Source organism: Ictalurus punctatus, chromosome 9 (genome assembly GCF_001660625.3).
Source record: "Ictalurus punctatus breed USDA103 chromosome 9, Coco_2.0, whole genome shotgun sequence".
NCBI lineage: Eukaryota > Metazoa > Chordata > Actinopteri > Siluriformes > Ictaluridae > Ictalurus > Ictalurus punctatus.
Window position 1 is genome coordinate 8023227 of NC_030424.2, and position 22177 is coordinate 8045403.

Below are 22177 nucleotides of genomic sequence, written 5' to 3' on the forward strand. Positions count from 1 at the left end.
CAGGTAATTGAATTGTTTGAGTTCATTATGGGTTTTGTGACTTGTGCAGGTACACCTCGTTCAGAGGTGCTAGAGGAAGTAGAATGTGCTCCCTCCCCCCATCTAGCTCTTATCTTGAAGGTGGCAGGCCTGGGAACCACGCGGGAAGTTGAGCTACCGCTCAACAACTACAAATCCACCATTTTCTACTATGTACAAAAGCTGCTGCAGCTCTCCTGTAATGGCAGCATCAAATCCGACAAGCTTCGACGCATCTGGGAGCCGACATACACGTGAGTTATTTACTAACCCTTCTATATGTGTTGCCTTAAAATATTGCTTGTGTACCATGTTGTTACCCTATACATCCAGTGTTATCATTTACATTAGCACTATGCTTATTTTATAGGATAATGTACAGAGAGTTGAAGGACTCCGACAAAGAGAAAGAAAGCGGGAAGATGGTAATGTATTTTTACCTGCTGCCCTCCTCCTCTTCTCTCTCTCAACAACACTTATTTATCTCTTTTTTTGCTCGTTCTCTCCAACTCATTAAAAACTGCCTGTTACTTATTTCCTGTGGGTGTCAGTAGACTGTCTCAGTCATCACTAACCTTGTAGCTAGGAGCGTGTTGAAGGGGAGAAATAATGACCCTAGTGACTAATCTTGGTAATTGCACGGTCCTTTTAGTGGTTAGGCCTGTTGTAATGCATGTGTATTGCGTGAGACTTACAATCAGGAAAGACCAACATTTGGTTCTTCCTGTTGTAGGGTTGCTGGTCTGTAGAGCATGTGGAACAGTACCTTGGCACAGATGAATTACCAAAGAATGACTTGATAACCTACATGCAGAAGAATGCAGACTCAACTTTCCTGCGCCACTGGAAATTAACCGGCACTAATAAAAGTATTAGGAAAAACAGAAATTGTTCGCAGCTCATAGCTGCATACAAGGTATAGAATGGCATCATATGTGCATATAAGTTTTTTTTGTTTCCCTTCACTGCATTAGCATATGTTCTTCTCATAAGTTTACTGTCACTTGTGTAGCCACCTGTTACAGTTGTATCTGTCTTCATAGCATTTTAATCTGTGTAAATGTATTGTAAAACATTTCTAGGCTTGAGCTGCATTATCTTTTTGGTTCATTTTTGTTTTTTAGTTATAAAAGTCATATTTTTCCTATTTTGAGGAACCTGGTATCCCTGGTTTAGTGTCAGCTGTTAGACTGTAATAGGTGGGGGAGATCAACTGCTGATCTCTGTGCCGTTACTCTGATTGTGTGATTTATTGTTGTGTTTTTTTTTTTGTTTGTTTGTTTGTTTTCACCTCCACTTCAGGATTTCTGTGAACGGGGCTGCAGGTCTTCAGGTCTCGGGTCAGGCTCTCTGGCAGTCACGCAGAGTTGCGACATCTTAAGTGGCACACGTGAGCAGCCACAGGCCAAAGCTGGCTCAGCCCAGAGCGCCTGTGGTGTTGAGGATGTGCTGCAACTGCTGCGTATCCTCTTCATTATTGGAGGAGAGCCAGCGTACACTGGCCGTACACTGCAGGAGGGTAAGCCCTATTTCCATCACCAAAGGAGTACAATAGCAGCATTGTACACAGATCTTTTAGTGTGGTCCAGTACTAAAGAGATTTTTGTTTCTTGTAAATGGGGATTTCAATCCAGAGTGGATTCATAAAATTGCATTTAAAAAATCCCCAAATAATGTAAGCATATTTTAAATTTCAGTAAACTGTGCATGAAGGAAAAATGTGTTTAAATTCTGCTTATAAGGATAAGGCAAGATTTTTATTTATTTATTTATTTATTTATTTATTTTAAGTAGAGTACTTTATTTATTTGAAAATCTTTTACATAGATTTGGATGATCTACAGTTCAATGCATCACCTGAGGAGTTCACCAGCAAAAAAATTACAACTAAAATCCTGCAACAGATTGAGGTAATAGTCGGAGTATTATGAATTAAGTGAATAGCCGACACCATGGACATGACCACCTTCTGAAAAAATTTACAGAATTTAAAAGAGCATAAATTTTTGTAAAATGTTTTCTATATTCAAATATAATTATATCAATAAAGACATGAAGTAATATTCAACATGCCTTTAAAAAAAAAAAAGTTCTATTTATTTAGTCATTTTTGTCTCTCCAGGAGCCTTTGGCCTTGGCCAGTGGTGCGCTTCCAGATTGGTGTGAACAGTTAACCAGCAAGTGCCCTTTCCTTATCCCTTTTGAGACGCGGCAGCTCTTCTTCACCTGCACTGCATTTGGAGCCTCCAGGTCTGTAGGTTTTTAATATTAGCCCAATAGAGATCTTAGAAGTAAAACAATTTTGTGTTAAACTTTTTGCAACTATATATTAGCCTTATTTGTCCTAATACTTATGCTCAACTGAAATTATAACATTAACATAACATTGACAATGTTCCGTCATGGTATAGGGTGTATAAAATTGCACAGAATTAAAAGTATTCAAACAGAACTGTAAAGTGAATATGCTGTGTATGTGTGTTTGGAACAAAGGGCAATAGTGTGGCTCCAAAACCGGAGGGAGGCAACCATGGAGCGCACACGACCATCCACTACAGTGAGGCGAGATGAACCTGGGGAGTTCCGGGTTGGCCGCCTCAAACACGAGCGCGTCAAAGTACCGCGTGGAGAGAGCATGATGGAGTGGGCCGAGAGCGTCATGCACATCCATGCTGACAGGAAGTCTGTACTCGAGGTAGAGAGAAGCCAGTGCACTAACAAACAACTCCTAAAATGACCACAGTTGCAACCAGTTGTCATGTTAAAGATGGGCGATGGATTAAAGGAAAAACTGGTGGGGGCATTTTGCAGTCATGGTTTGGGTCTGTAAATGATCTTTGTTGGAAGGGTCAATGCAAATAAACCTGTAGTGTTTTTAAAAAAAAAAAAAAAGTGATAAACTGAGTCAATCATATCAACAAAGCTGAGAGAGATATTGATTTCGGTGCTTCGGTAGGATGCACAGGTTTGGCATTTCACCACCAACTACATTCATATCACTCATGCTACAATATATCATATTTCAAAAAACAGCAGTGGAAAAAAGTGACAGTTTCATGCCTTCATGGCTCCTGAGTGGCACAACACAAAGGCCCCTATCATCCAGAGATTCAGAGTTGGAATCCCGACGCTAACACAATGATCTGTGGCCAGGAGCCAATAGAGCAAAATTGGCATGTTCTCTAGGTGGGAGGTATGGCATACTCTCTCTTCTGTCAATCACAGCATCACTCGTGGGAGTCTGTGAGCTTGTGCATGTGGAAGGGGACAGATAACACTTTCCTTTAAATGTGTTACGTGTTACACCGCCCCCGTGATGCAACATGAGCAGCAGTTTGAAAAGATGCGGGTGGCTGGTTTCACATTTCTCGGACGAAGCATGTGTTGGGCTTCACCCTCCCTGTTTGGCAGCTGTCGTATGATGGGGAGACCTAACTGGTGGGTGGGCATTGACCAAGACTTAATTATAATTTATATATATTATTTATATATATATATATATATATATATATATATATATATATATATATATATATATATATATATATATATATATATATATATATAATAGTTATTTTACATTATATATAATTTATATATATTATTTATATATATATATATATATATATATATATATATATATATAATAGTTATTTTACATTATATATAATTTATATATATTATTTATATATATATATATATATATATATATATATATATATATATATATATATATATATATATATATATATATATATATATATATATATATAGTTATTTTACATTATATATAATTTATATATATTATTTATTTATCATTTATTTATTTATTTATCCACACTTCCTGCAACAGGATCTCTACTTCATTGGTGGTGAAGTTCATCTTAGACCATTTGACATTCTTAGTGTTGTCCGTAACAAGCAGTTCCACGACCAGATCACTGAACGGGGTTCCTCTGTGCAAACGAGTGTGGCCAGGCACAAGCAGATCCGATTTAGAATTATGTGGCATTTATCAATGGCCATAAATACCAATTTTACTGTGCATACTGGTGGTTATTTGCACAAATTTAGAAATTGATCTTTACCCAGTTAAACATTAATGGGAGATTTTGAACCAGTGCAATAGCTAGGTACTGCTCAACACTACCATCAAAAGGTCCCTCACCACCATCTGAGGGAATATCTTTGGGGGGGGGGGAATGATCCCTCTAGTACAGTTCCAGACACTTGTATAATGTATACCAAGGAGCATTGGACCATGACGGTACTAAAACTCTTAAGTTACCTTTTCCTTTAATTTGTCAACTGTCTGCATTTACAATATTACCCCTTCAAAAGTAAGAAACGTGTCATATGCTTGGCTTTGTAAATAAAATGGCAGTATCAAGCTGTAACTTTATTTATTATGGTGTTTCCTGCAGGTGGAGTTCCAGGGAGAAGAAGGCACTGGTTTGGGTCCCACTCTAGAGTTCTATGCCCTTGTGGCAGCTGAGTTCCAGCGGACCTCATTGGGGATCTGGCTCTGTGATGACGATTTTCCAGATGATGAGTCACGCCAAGTCAGTTCTTTCCTCTGTTAAATTTTTTTTTTTTTAACACTTTTACATGTTTGGTGCTGAATTTAACCTCTGATTCCAGAATCGCTAATATTCATTTTTAAGGCAAAGTTGTTTTTTTTTTGTTTTGTTTGTTTTGTTTTGTTTTTGTGCTGGTCAGGTGGATCTTGGTGGTGGCCTGAAACCACCAGGCTATTATGTACAGCGCTCGTGTGGCCTTTTCCCTGCACCCTTCCCTCAGGATAGTGATGAGCTGGAGCGCATTGCCAAGCTCTTCCTCTTCTTGGGCATCTTCCTGGCCAAGTGTATACAGGACAACCGGCTGGTGGACCTGCCTGTCTCCCAACCTTTCTTCAAGCTGCTCTGCATGGGTGACATCAAGAGCAACATGAGCAAACTTTTGTATGAGACGCGCTCCGATTCAGACCGCCACTTTTTTTCTGACATCCACTCCGAAGCCTCCACTGAGGAAGAACCGTATTTGTTGAGCAGCTTTGATGAGGACTCTAAATCCGAGTTCATCTTGGACCCACCAAAGCCAAAACCACCTGCCTGGTATCATGGCATCCTAACCTGGGATGACTTTGAGCTGGTAAACCCTCACAGAGCGCGCTTCCTCAAGGAGATGAAGGCGCTGGCGGTAAAGAGGAGGCAGATACTGGGCAATAAGAGCCTCTCAGAGGATGAGAAGAACACACGACTACAGTGTCTCATGCTCAAGAATCCAGTTGGCTCAGGCCCACCACTGAGCATAGAAGATCTTGGGTGAGCTATGAATGTCAGAAATTACTTAAGAACTCTGCTTTTATTGTTCGGTCACATGTTCTGTATATTGTGAAATTTCTTTGGTGTAAAAGTTACTGTAATGTGTTTGTTTTTGTTTGTAGATTAAATTTCCAGTTCTGTCCTTCATCCAAAGTGCATGGTTTTTCAGCAGTGGATCTTAAACCCAATGGAGAGGATGAGGTAGGTTATGTTAAAAGAGGAAGGATTTGAGTGATTTTGTTTTGGTAGATTTGTATGATTTGAATTAGTTTAAAGGATAGATGATTTTTTAAATCTTTGGAGGTGTTCAGTGGAAGTCTGGGCCACATCGTGATGCTAAAGCAGGGGTGTCCAGTCTTTTTCGGATAAGGGCCGGCGTGGGTGCAGGTTTATGTTCCGCTAAAGCAGAAGCCATACCCGAGTCTACTGAAAGCTGAGCTCAACTGATTAAACAGGTGGAATCAGGTGTGGCTCCTGCTTGATTTGAATGAAAACCTGCACCAACACCGGCCCGTTGCGGATAAGATTGGACACCCCTGTGCTAAAGAGTGATCGTGTTGATGGCGTCCCACTCGGTTTACAAAACTGTTGTCTGGAAACAGAGACTGTTCAGTAGCCAAATAAAATGCCTTGTATATTGAAATATGAAATGATGTATTGAATTTTTAGTTATTTTGCTAAATCATTTATGCAATGAGCACACAGTCGAGGCTCCATTAAAGTCAATTAAATTAATAAAGGCTCTGAAGTTAACAAGAGGCAGAGAGCAGAAGCATCAGCTGTCTGTAACTTCTTCCTTTTGAAGCTTCCTACGCACAGAGGACATGAATCATAGCAGCATGGCATTTGCCATCAGACTAAGCAGGCAGTGTGAGCACGAGAAAGCAAGCAGAGAACTCGTTGAAGATTTGATTCCCGGATGCAGTGGCATTTCGGTCGTCTTTGAGTGCGATTATTTCAAGCTATCTAAGATGATGGACCGCTTGTAATCTCACTTCGAAGAACTGCATGAGCAGCATGTTGAGATTATAACAGAGAGAAGATTTTCTCCTTCAGAAAGCACTTGTGTTTTAACCAGAACACTAATTTTATGTAGCTAGCTTGCTACTAAATATGTAGCAGTGGTATGCTTACTCTGTAACATGGGTGCATGCAAATGGGACCACGTGATGGATTCTGCCAGGCAGCTTTGGACTTTGTCGGGAACTCCATACGGGTTTGTGCGGCATATCTGAACTAGAAACTGTATATGTGTTTATTAGATGGTGACCTTGGACAATGCAGAAGAGTATGTGGAGTTAATGTTTGACTTCTGTATGCACACTGGGATACAGAAGCAAATGGAAGCCTTCAGAGGTAAGAGGTCTTCGATGTATGCAGTCTTTCATTACACGAACCTGGTTTCTGATGTGACGGATAAGATTGAGGACCTGAGAGCACAAAACAAAATAACAATTTATGCATTGTCCTGATTTGTAGCTCTGCTTTAAGGTCAAATAGAAAGTAAATCAAGAGATAATGGTGACCAGGAAAAAGGCAAGGGATTTGTTGGATGATCTTCACATTTAAACTAGTGGTTCTCTTTTTACCGAAAGATATTATAAATGCATTACATAACACCTTTTTGTTTTGTTTTTTGCCAATTTCTAAAGCTTCATACCATATCTCTGTATTTTTATGCTATTCCAGTATATGTACAGACTTTTATCTGATGCATTGCTAAATGGCTGTGTGGTTTTGTGCAGAGGGCTTTAACAGAGTATTCCTTATGGAGAAGCTGAGTTCATTCAGTCATAAAGAAGTCCAGATGATCCTGTGTGGGAACCAGTCTCCGTCCTGGACAGCTGAAGACATTGTCAACTACACTGAGCCCAAACTGGGCTACACTCGGGACAGGTGTGCGCCACTTCCTTAGTTCATGGTGTTATGAGAAATCCATACAATTTAACAAACTGATCATACATTAATATATTTCAAATGCAAAAAATGTGTTTAACACCCTGCTTTTCTGTTCAACTACCCATGCAGTCCTGGTTTCCTTCGTTTTGTGCGAGTGCTGTGTGGAATGTGCTCAGACGAGAGGAAAGCCTTCCTCCAATTCACAACAGGCTGCTCAACTCTGCCCCCTGGTGGTCTCGCCAACTTGCATCCCCGTCTCACAATTGTCCGCAAGGTATGGCACTGAATATTCTTTAAAATGAATTGCATTCAAATGAACGATGTTCAAAACAACCTTTATTTTTCCCGATTACTTCAGTCAGTCATATGTGCTTAATTCCACCCATAGGTGGATGCGACTGATGCCAGCTACCCCTCCGTAAACACGTGTGTGCACTATCTGAAGTTGCCAGAGTATTCCTCTGAGGAGATCATGCGAGAGCGCCTCCTCGCCGCCACCATGGAAAAGGGCTTCCACCTGAACTGAGCATGCTCCCTGCACCGATGACCAACTACATGTGTTGATGAAGCCTGTCGTGTTTTGTTGCAGAAAAAAAAAAATACAAAAGCTGTGCTCGCCCATGATTTTCTCTCCTTTGTCAAAAGAGCCTACGTTTACATATGTAAGCGAAAGGAAGCCCATCTCAGCTCCACTAGCTACTGAAACAGATTAAGGTCATGTCTGCAGCCCATGTTACCCCATTTTAAACTTCTTGGTGGGACTGCACTGCATTAAGGACTTGAGCCGCTAGTAGCCAAGGGCAGTACTCCTCCGTTTACTCACACCCCAGCTCCGAAAGCGTGTCTAAAGTTCAGCATAGGTTTTCTTTTCAGATGACTGTACACACACCAGCCCCGTTTCCCCAAGAGGAGCACGCAAGCACCTGCTTCTGTAGAGCTAACTGTCAAGTGTTTGGACATTTTTTTTTTCCCTGGTTTTAAGTTTTATTAGTGCTTGCCTTGTTTGAAATATTTAGTTTTTTTCCCCCCTTGTTTTTGTTTTGCGAGCAACATCCATCCATATGCTGTTTTTTCCCCACTTACTTCCTCTTCTATTTTCTTTTCTTCATCTCCTAGCTGTTACTGTGTATGTTTCAAATATTCATCACCCTGCTAAAATTATCAGACTCCCTGAGTGCATTTGTGTAATTTTACAATAAAGCTATAGCGACAAAAACACTGGTTGTGTGCAAGGCACATTTGGAAAAGGAAAAAATGAAAAGCTATGCTTCTCCTTGTATTTTCTTTGTATATTATAAACATTTATTTAACACAAGTTGCAGTTTGAAGTAAACAAATATTTTCAAATGTGTATGCTCCAAAATAATCATTAAAATGTTTGCAAAGTATGATTAGTGCTGTGTTCTCCATTCAGGTGCTTGTATTTTAGTCATAAGCTTTGAGTTGTCAAGTTTCATGAACATATAGAACCACGTAATGTTTAGCGTGTTCTATGAACAAATACAGTTCAACTGTGCGGGCTAATGATGCAATGGATAGGGTACAGAGGGGCTGACGAATTGTGCACAGCAACAGCACCTACAGTATACTCTACCTAATAAAATGTCTTGACTGTAGTTAAAGCCACTATTTCTAAAGACCAACACGATGAAGAAATCGTTACTGAATATTTAAACAGTGCATGTTCCTGATCATACAGTTCATGCTTCCTAAGTGCAGCTCCTTCATTCATCCTTCTGCCATCTTGTCTAAGGCCAGCAGTGGTGCAAGTATGCGGTTCTTGTTGGTCTCCACGATGTGTCCGTTTAGGATCATCTCATCAAGAATGATGTGTACTTTGTCCAAATTAAACATTATCTGCTTTGGAATTAAGGAGCAATAGATCTGTTTGTGCTGAGTTGTATTTCTGCATAAATATGACCTAAAACATCAGATTTAAAAAGTAGACAAAGAGAACCCAATTAAACAGATGAGACAAAAATATTATACTTGGTCATTTATTTATTGAGGAAAATACTAATATATTACATACCCGTGAGTGGCAAAAGTATGTGAACCTCTAGGATTAGCAGTTAATTTGGTAGTGAAATTGAGTCAGGTGGGGCACACAGTGGCTTAGTGGTTAGCACGTTCGCCTCACACCTCCAGGGTGACCCTGTGTGTGTGGAGTTTGCATGTTCTCCCTGTGCTGCGGGGGTTTCCTCCCCCAGTCCAAAGACTGGTAGGCTGATTGGCATGTCCAAAGTATCTGTAGTGTATGAATCCGTGCCCTGTGATGGATTGGCACCCTGTCCAGGGTGTACCCCGCCTTGTGCCCCGTTCTCCCTGGGATAGGCTCCAGGTTCCCCGTGACCCTGAAGAAGGATGGCTGGATTGAGTCAGGTGTGAGTGAGCACCCTGTTTTCTTTAAAGAACAGGGATCTATCAAAGTCTGATCTTCACTTCACATGTTTGTGAAGTGTATCATGGCATGAACAAAAGAGATTACTGAGGACCTCTTTTTCTGAGTTGATGCTCATCAGGCTGGAAAAGCTTATAAAACCATCTCTAGAGTTTGGACTCCACCAATCCACAGTCAGACACATTGTGTACAGATGAAGGAAATGCAAGACCATTGTTCCCCTCCCCAGGAGTGCTCGACCAACCAAGAGCACAAGGAGGAATAGTCCATGAGGTCGCAAAGGAACCAGGGTAATTTCTAAGCAACTAAAGTCCTCTCTCACGTTGGATAATGTTAATGTTCATGAGTCCACCATCAGGAGAACACTGAACAACAATGGTGTGCATGATAGGGATGAAGGAGAAAGCGGATGCTGTAGAAAAAAAGAACATTGCTGCCCTTCAGCAGTTGCTAAAGATCACATGGACAAGACAGAAGGATACTGGAAAAATGTTTTGTGGATGGATGAGACCAAAATAGAACTTTTTGGTTTAAAAGAGAAGTGGGATGTTTGCAGAAAGGAAAACACATCATTCCAGCATAAGAACCTTATCCCATGTGTGAAACATAGTGTTGGTAGTGTCATGGTTTGGTCCTGTTCTGTTGCATCTGGGCCAGGATGAATTGTGAATTATACCCGTGAATTCTAAAGAAAACTGTCAGGACATCTGTGCAAGAACTGAATCTCAAGAGAAAGTAGGTCATGCAGCAAGACAACGGCCCTAAGCACACAAGTCGTTCTACTAAAGAATGGTTAAAGAAGAATAAAGTTAATGTTTAGGAATGGCCAAGTCATAGTTCTGACCTTAATCCACTAGAAATGTTGTGGAAGAACCTGAAGCAAGCAGATGATGTGAGGAAACCCACCAACATCCCAGAGCTGAAGCTGTTCTGTCCTGAGGAATGGGCAAAAATTCCTCCAAGTCTTCAGACATTTAGTTGCAGTTATTGCTGCACAAGGGGGTCACACCAGATGCTGAAAGCAAAGGTTCACATACTTTTGCCACTCACATATGTAATACTGGATTATTTTCCTCAATAAGTAAATGAACAAGTATAATATTTTTGTCTCATTTGTTTAACTGGGTTCTTTTTATCTACTTTTTAGGACTTGTGTGAAAATCTGATGATGTTTTCTTCAGATTTTCAAGCACCACTATACATCATTTAGTACATTTAATGACTAAGCATTAAGAGGAACTGTGCATCATCATCCTAAATACACAAATTACTGTGTATTTTACTATAGACAATTAAGTTCACTGTGAATGACATGCATGGTACCAAGAACAAATACTAACTTTTAATCCGCAACACAATTATTTAAGGTGTTTAAGAGCTCCATGTATTACCTTTTTTATGATGACACTGTACAGTTAATTCGAATGTTAAAATGATAACTGTTGTCATCTCTTAACCACCAACACCTTGTATAATAATAAAATCTGCAACTTGGTTATCATTTACTGAGTGAACATATGTTGCTTTCAATAAATAAAACCATCATGTATTTATTTAATAACAAGCTGGCTAATGAAAGTATCAATGAGGCTTGTAATGTGCACACATGCAGCTGTCACATGCTATACATAATGTCTCAGAGTGACAAAATCCATGGTGTTGGCTGCAAATTAATTATATAAAGGATACATCTAATTCACTCTGAAAAGGAAAAAAAACAGATCGTCAGTGACACAAATTGTGTTGCTTTAACATGAATTAACAGGAGTGCGTTTCCCGAAAGGTTCATAATGCTAGCAGTTTGTTAACTTGCTCTTAAGAATTTTCGAGTTAACGTCTTTTTTGTTTTTGTAATAATACTTTGTAGTTTGAGCATGCTTTTTAATTCCCACGTTTCCAAATTGAAAATAAAGTTATTTGGCCAATGTGTTGCCTAGTTATGCCATGTACAATTATTAAAATGGTATGAATGTTGATTATTCAAATAAAATATATGGGAATATTGGTTATGCCCAGATGCTCAATTTATTAGACACTGATTACTTTATTTGTTCCTTACTGCACAATAAATAGCTCACACAACATTACGGTATTACAGCAGAGATTCTCTAAGAAGGAAGTATAATAACTCAAGTTAGAGATTATTTATTTCATGATTTAAGTCTGAATATATTAGCGCTGAGTAACAGTGCTCTCAAAGATGTGATGAGAGGTCAGGGATGGGGAGGCACGTGGGGTGGCAGGACTTATTTCAAGCTGTGACAACATACCCCTCATATAGGCCATCCAGGGGTAAAATATTTACCCAATTTGGTTGGGCTCAGGAGAAGCTAAGGAGGGCTATACCACGAGTAAATTCAGTGACACAGACACTACATACTGAATCCTTTTCAACAGGTAGTTGTTATAACATTGTATACCACTGTAATTGTCTCATCATGCGTGCGTGGCTTCCCTCTCTACGTATTAGCTACTATCAGTTGCTCAGTCACAGTCTATAGCTGTGGAACATTAGGACTCATAGCATGATGGACAGAACAATATGCAATTGCAAAATAAGATTTAGACTCCTGGACAAGCCTTAGGAGAACGCCAGAGAGGGGAAAACCAACACACCCGCCTAATGTGGAAGGCCAGGAGGACAAGAAGATGTAAGATCAGAATATTCACGTCCTAGACAAAAGAGATAGAGCGGGGCAACCCCAAACGACAGTGGGAGCACAACCTCCATCATAAACTGAATTATAAATCACAGTACACCAAGAAAATACCCAAGTGTACAATGTTCCAACAGTGTCCAACAGATAAAATACATGTCAAATGTGCCGTTATTGGAAGTTCATCCACTTTGGCATGGTAGCAGTAACTCTTTGCATAGGGCTGTATCACAATACCTTGCCCTTGATAATGTTCCTATAACAGCAGTCATTAACAGCATTTGGGAAACACTCACAAAACAGGCTTGTATACTTATAAGGTAAGCTTTTTGTTGAGTTGATAATTAATCCTATTGAATAACGAACATCAAGAAACGCACCCCAGATAAGTCTTAATAAAAGTGTTCAGCTTGCGCTTACCACACGACTGAAGTACTTGTCAAGCACTTCAATAAAGTTGTGGACAAGCTCATAAATGGAGAGTTCATTCTGTGTAAAGGAAAAAATACTGATTAAGTTTTATTTCTACAGCTGCTGCAAGTGAGGGTTAATAACAAAATATCAGCAAATGTTTATTTTGCAAATATTTATTATGATCAAAAGTACAGGACATCTGTAACACCATTTGGCCGGATAACTCACTTCATTGTCAGTGATGCCAACTACTATGAAAAGAGCTGCATACTGCCGATACACCAGCTTGTAGTCCTTATACTCCACAAATGAGCACTGAAAAAGGAGAGGTTAGGTAAAAATTTCCACAGTGCAGCAGGCCTCATAAAAATTATTGCTTTTCATCGCAAATTACTGATGCATGGCTTTGCCGGAAATAGGAGGTCATTTCCAGTGTTACTCCAGTAGGAATGATATTTGTTTTTTCTTTCTAATTTAACAACAGCTTTAACAATATAGCACTTATATTATATATAAATCACAGTTGCAATCAAAATTATTCAACCCCCATTGCAAATCAGGTTTACTGTTCAAATTTACAGACTTTCAACTAACATCCTTACTAACATCAACATCTAATATAGTCATAATGTTTGTTTCTAAAAATTCTCATTCTAAAAGTTGTACTCCAACCCCAAAACAATAATGTAGAAATACTTAGAAAGTTTGTTTTAGTAACCAAATTAACATAAAAGTAGATCACATTGAATGCCCAGTCAGCACATTTGATCTGAAGTTAAGACAGGTAAATATTAGATCTCTTACGTTTATTGTATTATTTACTGATCAGGGATTTAATATACTATGTTTAACATAAATGTGGATTAGACCGAAGGAGAATGTAGGAGAGGAGGTGTCGCAGTTATTTATAATGATATTCTAGGGATCACACAAAAAACTGGACATGTCCTTTATACTAACATAAGTAGCAACAAAAAATACGTCTATTCAGTCGTTTCCAATAATTAGTATTTATAAGACCCCAGGGATGAATTCTGAATTTCCACATGAATTTACAGATTTTGTCTCGCACCTGGTTGTTTCTGTAAACAAAGCAGTAATTGTTGGAGACTTTAATAGTCATTTTGATAATCCACAAGATCCTCTGAGAACAGCATTTGTGTCCATTCTAGACAAGTACAAGTTAATTTGAACATAAGAGGATCCATTCGTTATGGGAGACACACGCTTGATTTTTTTTTTCATTTGATGGCAACATTTGGATTAAATCTAGAAAAACAATGATACTACCCAAGTCTGAATCTATCTCTAGATTATTACCTCATGTCATGTATCAGAGAAGGAACTTTGAACTACAGTTCCCAGCAGTCACTGTACCTCACTACATCACAGTCACATGACCACCTGCACCTGATTCACTTTCTTGTTAATGAGCACTCGTGTATATAGCCACAGTTTGCACGGCACTCCTTGTCTTTCATTACTCCACCTCCTCCTTGTTGATGCTACTAGAGCTTACAGCTGCCTTTGATACTGTAGACCATAATATACTTCTTTGGCACTTACAGGATCTGTTTGGTATCAAGGGTACTGCCCTACAATGGTTCAGCTCATATCTTAAAGACAGGTCCTTTTCGGTAGCGTTGGGTAATTTCTCCTCATCTTCTGCTTCTATTATTAGTGGTGTACCTCATGGCTCCATTCTGGGCCCACTTCTTTTTAACTTATATATGCGTCTGTCGGGGAATATTATTAGGGCACACAATGTCTCTTTTCATTTATATACTGAGGATACCCAGTTGTACATACCATTGAAAGCTGGTTACTCCATTCAGCCATTGTTGGACTGTCTGGATGACATTTAAAAATGGTTAACAAATAATTTCCTCCAACTTAATGAAGACAAAACCAAAATAATTGTTTTTGGTCAACTGAGTTTGAGAGATGGGCTTACAAATGAGCTTCGTAACCATTTCTCATCAATTTCTTCCTAGGTTAGGAACCTTGGTATCATCCTGGACTCAGAATTATGCTTAACCAAGCAAATAAATTCGGTCATAAAGAATAGTTTTTTATCAGCTTCAGTATGGATCATTTCTAAACTTAAAACATTTTTGTCTTTCCAAGATTTGGAGAAGGTTATTCATGCTTTTATCACATTGTGCTTAGATTATTGTAATTCATTGTACATGGGTCTTCCTCGGTCATCTCTTGCTCGTCTCCAGATGGTTCAGAATGCAAGACTGCTGACCAAGGCAAAGAAATATGAGTGGGTCACCCCAATTTAAGCATCGTTCCATTGTCTCCCGGTCCATTTTAGGATTCAGTTTAAGATTCTGTTGTTTGTCTTTAAAACTCTTAATGATCAAGCTCCTTCCTATCTCAAAGATCTTCTTACACCACATTCATCTAACAGACTTCTAAGATCTTCTGATAGATTTCTTTTGCATGTCCCTTGATCCTGGTTAAAAACAAAGGGGGATAGAGCTTTTTCAGTTTCCGCCCCTCGTTTATGGAATCAATTGCCACTGGACATCCATCTTGCACCTTCAATTACCTCTTTTAAAAAGAGGCTGAAAACGTCTCTTCTCCCAGTCGTTTTAATCAAATTTTTACTATTGTCTGTCTTTATTTGGTTTTATTCTGTTTTCTATTTTACTTTTCTTGACTCTGTTCAGCACTTTGGTCAGCTTCGCTGTGTTAAATGTGCTTTATAAATAAAATTTACTTACTTACTTGTCTTACGTTTGTCTTTCTTTGCCGTTGTCTCTGATGCTGTGTTTATGGTCTTTGTTTTCCAGTTAGTCTTTCCCTTAGTGTTTTGCCACAAGTTCTATAGAGCGCGTTTTGTTTGTATTGTAACCTAATCTGCACTTGCATCCGTCTCCCCCTCCAATCGTGACATCTCATTACAGACAGCACTAGTTAAAGAAGTAAATGACCTACTACTGGCCTCCGATTGGGGTTGTGTCTCATTGCTTTTGTTACTCTAGATAGACTAGAAAATGGAGTTTGGGTGTCTGGCTGTTTTATCTATATATGCTACCACTGGTTACAATTATTCATAAACATCGTACAGTGTTAGCTTCCATTGATATGTTTAAACAAAGCCAGATGACCGACCCCTGCTTAATAAAGTTGAAGAATGTGTAAATAACACATTGTTGTTGTTTTTATTATTATTATATATTACACACTGGATCCTGAGTAACTTCTTTGTACTTAATTCTGACAAGACAAAAATATTTCTGCTGGGAATTATTGGTGTAATAATTGACATTGATTATATTATTAAGATAACCTTTTTCATCTCAGACATCTCTCTCTCTCTCTCTCTCTCTCATTATATATATATATATATATATATATATATATATATATATATATATATATATATATATATATATATATATATATATATATATATATATACACACACACACACACACACACATATATATATATATATATATATTAGTAGTGTGAAGAGTAATGTGTGTAGAAGTACTGCAGAAATAATAGGTCATGATTTTGTTACCTCTACATTGGACTATTGTAATGCCAAGCTGTCTGGATGTTTCAGTAGGTGCATAAACAAGCTCCAGTTAGTCCAGAATGTAGCAGCCAGAGTCCTCAATAGAACTAGAAGATTTGAGCACATCACCCCTATTTTATCTACACTGCAGTACAATTTTGCATAAAATTACTAATGACTGAATGTTCTCTCTCCACAGTACCTGAGTGAACTTTTGGTCTTATTTTGATCAAAAGGTGCAGACTCTTTGTTGGTACCTAAAATAGTGAAGGCTAAAGCAGGGGACAGATCTTTTTCTTAGTCCCACAGCTACAGAACAGCTTTCCAATTAGCATTTGGGACTCAGTCACAGTCTCAATATTGAAGTCTATGCTGAAAACCTATTTGTTTATTCAAGAATTTTGTTAATTTTTTTTTCTTAATTAAAGGTGCAGATCTGGAGGGTATATAGGCATAGAGAGTTCTGGTAAACTGGGCTGCCTTCACGTTCACTACGGCGTGGCTCACTGCTTAATGTCTCAAGGTGCCTGTGTGATACTACAGACTTAAATCTAAAACTGTGAGTAAATAAAAAAACTATTCTAAATCTAGAGTCATTTCAGTTGTTTATTATTATTATTTAACTAATTCATTTGAAGTTTTACTGTCCCAAAATTTAAGCACTGAACACAATGATAGGAGAGACATGTACCAAAATGGTTCATGGTTTAAAATGTTTCATTTTAATAAGCAAACTAAATAAACTATGATGTAACTTTTTTGTTTTACTTTTTATTTTCTTGTAGCCTCATTGAAACATTTTTTTGATCATGATAATATTTGGTTTCTGATGTACAAAATACTTGGCAACATTATGTCGAGAGTTCAGGCAGGCTATAAACAAGTCCCAACAAGGCTTAATAACGTCTGTTCAGCTATTCAGTGCTCCACAACAATGAGGCAGAGAACACTCAAATTTTATATACAGATAGAGAACATTACTTTGAAAGATGACATGCAGCTTTCGTTGATATTGTCGCTAGTTATTTATATGAAAGCTATTTTTGCACAGTAGCCACAGTAGTAGACTGTACACGTGTGTACCTACACCAGGAAAGGGCCTGAACAAACAGGATACAGTCTTTAAAGTTCAGTGCTAACTGTTACAAAGCCAGGGACCACCAGGGACTACTTCCAAAAATATTCATTAAATGTCTCCTAAACACACTATAATATTTTCTTAATTTTTGTTGCAGTTATGATTGAATGCAGTCTGGATATATAGTTTTAAACCTAAACTTCTTGTGTACTTTATATATATATATATATATATATATATATATATATATATATATATATATATATATATATATAAACCAGTCAGTGTAGACACTGGAGACGAGACATTTCAGAGAAAGTGAGAGAATGAGAGAAAAACACTACTTATTTAATGCGTGTAGTCTAATATGAAAACAATGAATTGTGTTATTATACAGTACCTCTCTCATTCAGTGGTGGGAAAATGAATGAGAAATGAAAGAGGTGAACTGACCTCGTCTTTCTTCCTGAACAGACAGGCCTTGACCACGTCGGCCTCCAGAGCAGCTCTCTTCCCCGTGTCAACATGCTCATAATGCTTAGACAGGCGAGTCTGGCCCTGCTTATTCACCATCAGCAGGAACTTGATCATGATCACTTAGGAGAGCAATAATGCAAATAAATTACATTAAATAAATGGGAAATAAATAAAGAAGATAAAAATACCAGTCTCTAAAATATACCAGAACAAACCATTTAGAAAAGTATAACCTTTACTATGCTGATTTGATTGTTTTCCTGGGCACTAAACGTGTATTTTTCTACACCGCATTCACGGAGAGTTTGTGGACATCCCGTCATCTATAAACTCCCACTTACGCACGAGTTCTGTATTTGGAAGTGGCTCCTGGAGTTCGATGACTTTAGGCCACGTCCAGAACCGCACACTCCCGCACTACATAGCATGTGAAAACAGCACGCCACCACGGGTTGTGACATTCTGTTAGGGAGGGTAGTGCATGTGGGTTTAGGACACAGCCTGGACGCATCCCGTCATGCAGCGCGGCTCCGACTCTCCCTCTCTCAGTACGGAGCCTCACATCCACATCCAGGGATCGGAGTAATGGCGGCCGGCAAATCCGGGCGCTGACACAGAAAGCCACAGCATCGTGCGGCCCGAGGGACGCGCCGTTTGCGTATTCCGTCGACGCGGTGACGTTTTACTACGACGCAGATAGTGAAAGGGAATACATTTGTGAATAACTCTAGCTACCTGGGGGCTATCTTTTACCAGGACTTTTCTAATTTTGTCAAAAATGGATGAACACCCCGGCGGCGGCGGCGGAGGAGGAGGAGGAGGAGGAGGAGGAATGGCCACCGCGAGACAGCAGCAGCCTCAGCACGGTAATAACAACAGCGTTAACGCTCATTTAGCCGGGGCTGGAGGCTCAGCGATGGGGCAACAGCAGCAAGACGAGGCGCCGAGGCCGCAGCAGTACACGATCCCCGGGATTTTACACTACATCCAGCACGAGTGGGCCCGCTTCGAGATGGAGAGAGCGCACTGGGAAGTCGAGAGGGCCGAACTACAGGTATCGAATAGCAGCACCGCTTTAGCACACATGCTAACCATCTAGCTAGATCCACTGACACATTAGCACTGGCTGGTTAAAGTGAGACTCGTTTAGATAATTATATATTCAGTCGTTCTAGGTAATAGTTACTATCTTTGAGCGCCTCTGCCTGTGAAGTAACGCGGACTAGTAAAAAGGCCTAGCTTAGCACTCAGCGATTTATTAGTAATAACATAGCAAGGAAAATGGGCTTCGTTCCTTCAGTGCACCTTACCCGTGTATTTAACCGTGCAGTTTAGCTCTTCTTGTTAAATGTTCAACACATCACATGATGGCATTGCCTTAGCCTCTGAAAAGCAGCCTGTAGAAACTATAACTGCAGCCAGCTGACTTTGTCAACTAATCTTCTGTTCAGCCATTTTGTTTTGGTCAACATGGCGTCGGGACGGTTCCTCTCTTTACTCAGCTAGCATGCTAACACAGTCTAGTGGTTGTTTAAAGATGGGTTTTCTTCGGATTATATAAATGGATACCGTGCAAGCACAGTTTTATAGCCGTAACTGTCACTTATCTTTTAACTTTTGTATAAGAGGACTAGTTTTATTTAAAAAGCCAACCCAGTGAACTCTTCTACCTACTTTAAGGATGAGGTTAGCTTATTAGCTTGTAAGTTTGTCAGCTAGGGTACATCTATTACTTTTCATGTCATAGTCTCTGTGAAGTCACAGTAACTATTTAAGCATTTTATATATATATATATATATATATATATATATATATATATATATATATATATATATAGTATTAAGTCAACGTGTATTATAGAAAGTTGTATTATGTTTAAATTCGTCCAGCTGGTTGGTCTCTACTGTTTTGTTAGAGAAAGCTCTGAGCTAACAGCTAGATGAATCGTTCAGCTGTTATGTTTAGATGTTCTATTTCAGATGTTTCTGATCCGAGGAGTATGTTAGTGACCAACATGTAAAACAGGAAAAACAACTCATTTTAGTACAGCTTCCTCTTCTTTAAGCTGCAGTGTTGCATTAAATGAGTCCAGTTCAACTTTTGTCGTTATGCATGTAACTACACTTCTGTACAGTATAATATAACACGTTTTTTTTTGGGGGGGGGGCAGCACAGGTGCAGATCATCATTCAACATGTAGACAGCGCAAACACAGAGTAACAGGGGTCTTGCATGCAGTAACTACAGTAGACATGTCAATACATGCAAGAAAGTGATTATTCTGTGACTGTTAAGTGCAATGCAGACAGCATGTGTATGATTTATATAATGAAATGCACCCCCACTTCATACCTCATAACACTTGAATAATTAAGTTGTAATACGATGTCTAAGACAGGTGTATACAACTAGAATTTGTAAAGATCCAGTCACATTAAATTCCTTACTTACAAAGGCCACTAAGATGATTGAATGGTGACATCATTGCTTTTTTTTTTAATGCTTAACCATTAGTGGTTAATTGATGTGTATAAATAAGATCGCTTGAAGGTGTTATGCTTTGTTTGATAGTAATGCTTCACATTACCACTGAAATAGAGGTGTGTCTGTGACCATTTTTAATCCAAGTTCCACCATCTCCTGCTGTTTTTATTTTTGATGATGACACTGTAATCTTTTCTAACAAATTCGGTTGGTTTTATTTCCCAAAATATAAAGAAATTAGTCATTTTCACCACAGTGACGTTGGCCAGGACAAATCAGTTATCTAAGGTGAATGAGTTGATGTGATAAATATGTTGCGTCTGTAAATGCCACATAAGCACCATGTACATTCCCATATTAATGAGCGTGGTGTTTCTTTGTCCTGCAAAATTCATATTTGTTCTTCTGCGTAAAAGTAAAAACCGACCGCTCCCATGAATTATTATTTTAAATCTGATGCACATATCCACTCTGAACAGATGAGACACATCAGGTTTTGAACGTGAAGCATAGAATAAATGCGTACTTCTGTCACTTCATGGTTAGACATTTTTTGTCATGAACCTTGTTAATGTTATGTTGGCATTTTACAAATCAGACCAGAAAATCTAAATTTTAATACATTTTTAAAAAGCTCGTCCTTTTTGATCTCTGTAGCTCTCCCTTTAGACCAGAGGTGCCCAGACTTTTTCCTATGACGGCCCAAAAATCGAACTTGATTGAGTTCCGTGGGCTGAAAGTAAATGTTGCATTATACCAAAATATATTATGTTAAAATTAAAGTTGCCATGGTTCTCCTCATTTATGATTTCATAATATTTACCAATACATAAATAAATAGGAAACATTATTCTGTTATCTGCTTAACTAATGCAGTTTTCTTTTCAGAGTTTTATAGTTCAATGAAACTTTTAGTATAATGACAACATAGAAACAATCCCATTTATAGTACATGTTCAATGCCTAATAGAACTATTCAAGCTATGAGCAATGCAGCCATATGCCTGCAATATCAATTAATTCTATCTGTTTGCATATCTTTGGGTACCTGTTTGCTGGGACACATTTGTAGAAGTCTGTCAAGGGAAGGGACCTGAACTTGTGTCTGAGTTCTGAATCACACTGAAGCTCAATTAGTTCCATCTGAAGATCATCACTGACTGTGTCCACGCTGATGGTGAAGGGTTTGAGCAAACAACTCAGTCAGTAGCATTGTGTCTGAAGTCCTCAAAGTGACTGCCAAACTCTGGATATGGTTGCTGAGAACAGCATCATACTTGAGTACCTTCTTTTTCATCATGCCTGCCTCTTTAAGACAGAAAATGGGCTAAATTTCCTGGATGCGGGGATGAGAGAGAAAGAGTGGAACAGTGTGGGACTGGGAGTGAAAAAAAAGAAAAGCAGGCATGTAAAAACAGAGGGAGGCAAATAGAATAAGTAATTGACAAAAGAAGGAAATTAATCCATGATAATTTAAGAGAACTTTAACACAAATTTTATCAGCTTGATTAACAAAAAATACCAAAGCTGACACTGCTGGATATAAATGCAAACTAAATATAAGTATTAATAATAATAATAACTGAACATAAAAATCTTCTGAATATTATAATTGTGACTGTTACCGGCTGAGAGATGTCGTCTGAGCAGCAGTAGTTTTTTGTTTGAGGGCTCTGACATGATCAAAAAGCTTTGTGATAATCTGGTCTTTTCCCTGGAGCTGAACTTTTAAAACATTGAGCAGCTCTGTGATGTCCACCAGGAAAACCAGGTCAGAAATCCATTTCTTATCCGTGGGCACTTGAATATTGCAATTCTTGCTTTCCTGAAAAGCTCTGATCTCATCGTGCAGATCAAAAAATCTCCTGAGAACTTTTCCTTGGCTCAGC

The 22177-nt window shown here is 38.7% G+C and overlaps 3 protein-coding genes across 13 annotated transcripts in view; 2 read left to right on the plus strand and 1 right to left on the minus strand.

Annotated features, from left to right (window-relative positions):
- The window catches only part of hectd1 (HECT domain containing 1), a 52119-nt gene extending 43490 nt beyond the window's left edge, over positions 1-8629 (plus strand). For 6 of the 8 annotated variants that reach the window (XM_017475798.3, XM_017475797.3, XM_017475800.3 and 3 more), the window contains 14 exons: positions 50-272; positions 389-443; positions 752-934; positions 1321-1537; positions 1846-1928; positions 2141-2268; positions 2512-2713; positions 4443-4580; positions 4738-5342; positions 5465-5543; positions 6605-6698; positions 7088-7238; positions 7371-7515; positions 7630-8629. In XM_017475798.3, coding sequence (XP_017331287.1) covers positions 50-272; positions 389-443; positions 752-934; positions 1321-1537; positions 1846-1928; positions 2141-2268; positions 2512-2713; positions 4443-4580; positions 4738-5342; positions 5465-5543; positions 6605-6698; positions 7088-7238; positions 7371-7515; positions 7630-7767 — 2441 coding nt within the window. In that variant the 3' untranslated portion in view covers positions 7768-8629. The remainder of the gene's footprint in view (positions 1-49; positions 273-388; positions 444-751; positions 935-1320; positions 1538-1845; positions 1929-2140; positions 2269-2511; positions 2714-4442; positions 4581-4737; positions 5343-5464; positions 5544-6604; positions 6699-7087; positions 7239-7370; positions 7516-7629) is intronic. The other 2 variants (XM_017475802.3, XM_053682459.1) reach the window with 1 other exon arrangement.
- ap4s1 (adaptor related protein complex 4 subunit sigma 1) lies at positions 7739-19287 on the minus strand. Of its 3 annotated transcripts, none has more exons than XM_017475808.3 (6): positions 19114-19287; positions 17780-17922; positions 12942-13028; positions 12720-12788; positions 11332-11343; positions 7739-9098 (listed from the first exon to the last, which is right to left on the minus strand). In XM_017475808.3, the coding sequence occupies exons 2-6, from the start codon at positions 17915-17917 to the stop codon at positions 8970-8972; spliced, it is 435 nt and encodes a 144-aa protein (XP_017331297.1). In that variant the 5' UTR covers positions 17918-17922; positions 19114-19287; the 3' UTR covers positions 7739-8969. The 3 variants fall into 3 exon arrangements, with proteins under 3 accessions (XP_017331297.1, XP_017331299.1, XP_017331298.1); XM_017475810.3 differs by lacking the exon at positions 19114-19287 and adding an exon at positions 18037-18241; XM_017475809.3 differs by lacking the exon at positions 19114-19287 and adding an exon at positions 18019-18241.
- Positions 18373-22177, plus strand: part of strn3 (striatin, calmodulin binding protein 3) — a 38156-nt gene continuing 34351 nt past the window's right edge. The window contains exon 1 of one of the 2 annotated variants that reach the window (XM_017475806.3): positions 18373-18857. In XM_017475806.3, the coding sequence (XP_017331295.1) occupies positions 18582-18857 (276 nt within the window). In that variant the 5' untranslated portion in view covers positions 18373-18581. The remainder of the gene's footprint in view (positions 18858-22177) is intronic. The other variant, XM_017475805.3, reaches the window with a different exon arrangement.

Coding starts and splice junctions, on each gene's coding strand:
- ap4s1 (XM_017475808.3), bottom strand. CDS start 17,917: ATGATCAAGTTCCTGCTGATGGTGAATAAGCAGGGCCAGACTCGCCTG. Junction 13,029..17,779: donor TGTTCAGGAAGAAAGACGAG/GTCAGTTCACCT, acceptor CTCCTTTTTCAG/TGCTCATTTGTGGAGTATAA. Junction 12,789..12,941: donor TTGGCATCACTGACAATGAA/GTGAGTTATCCG, acceptor TCCTTTACACAG/AATGAACTCTCCATTTATGA.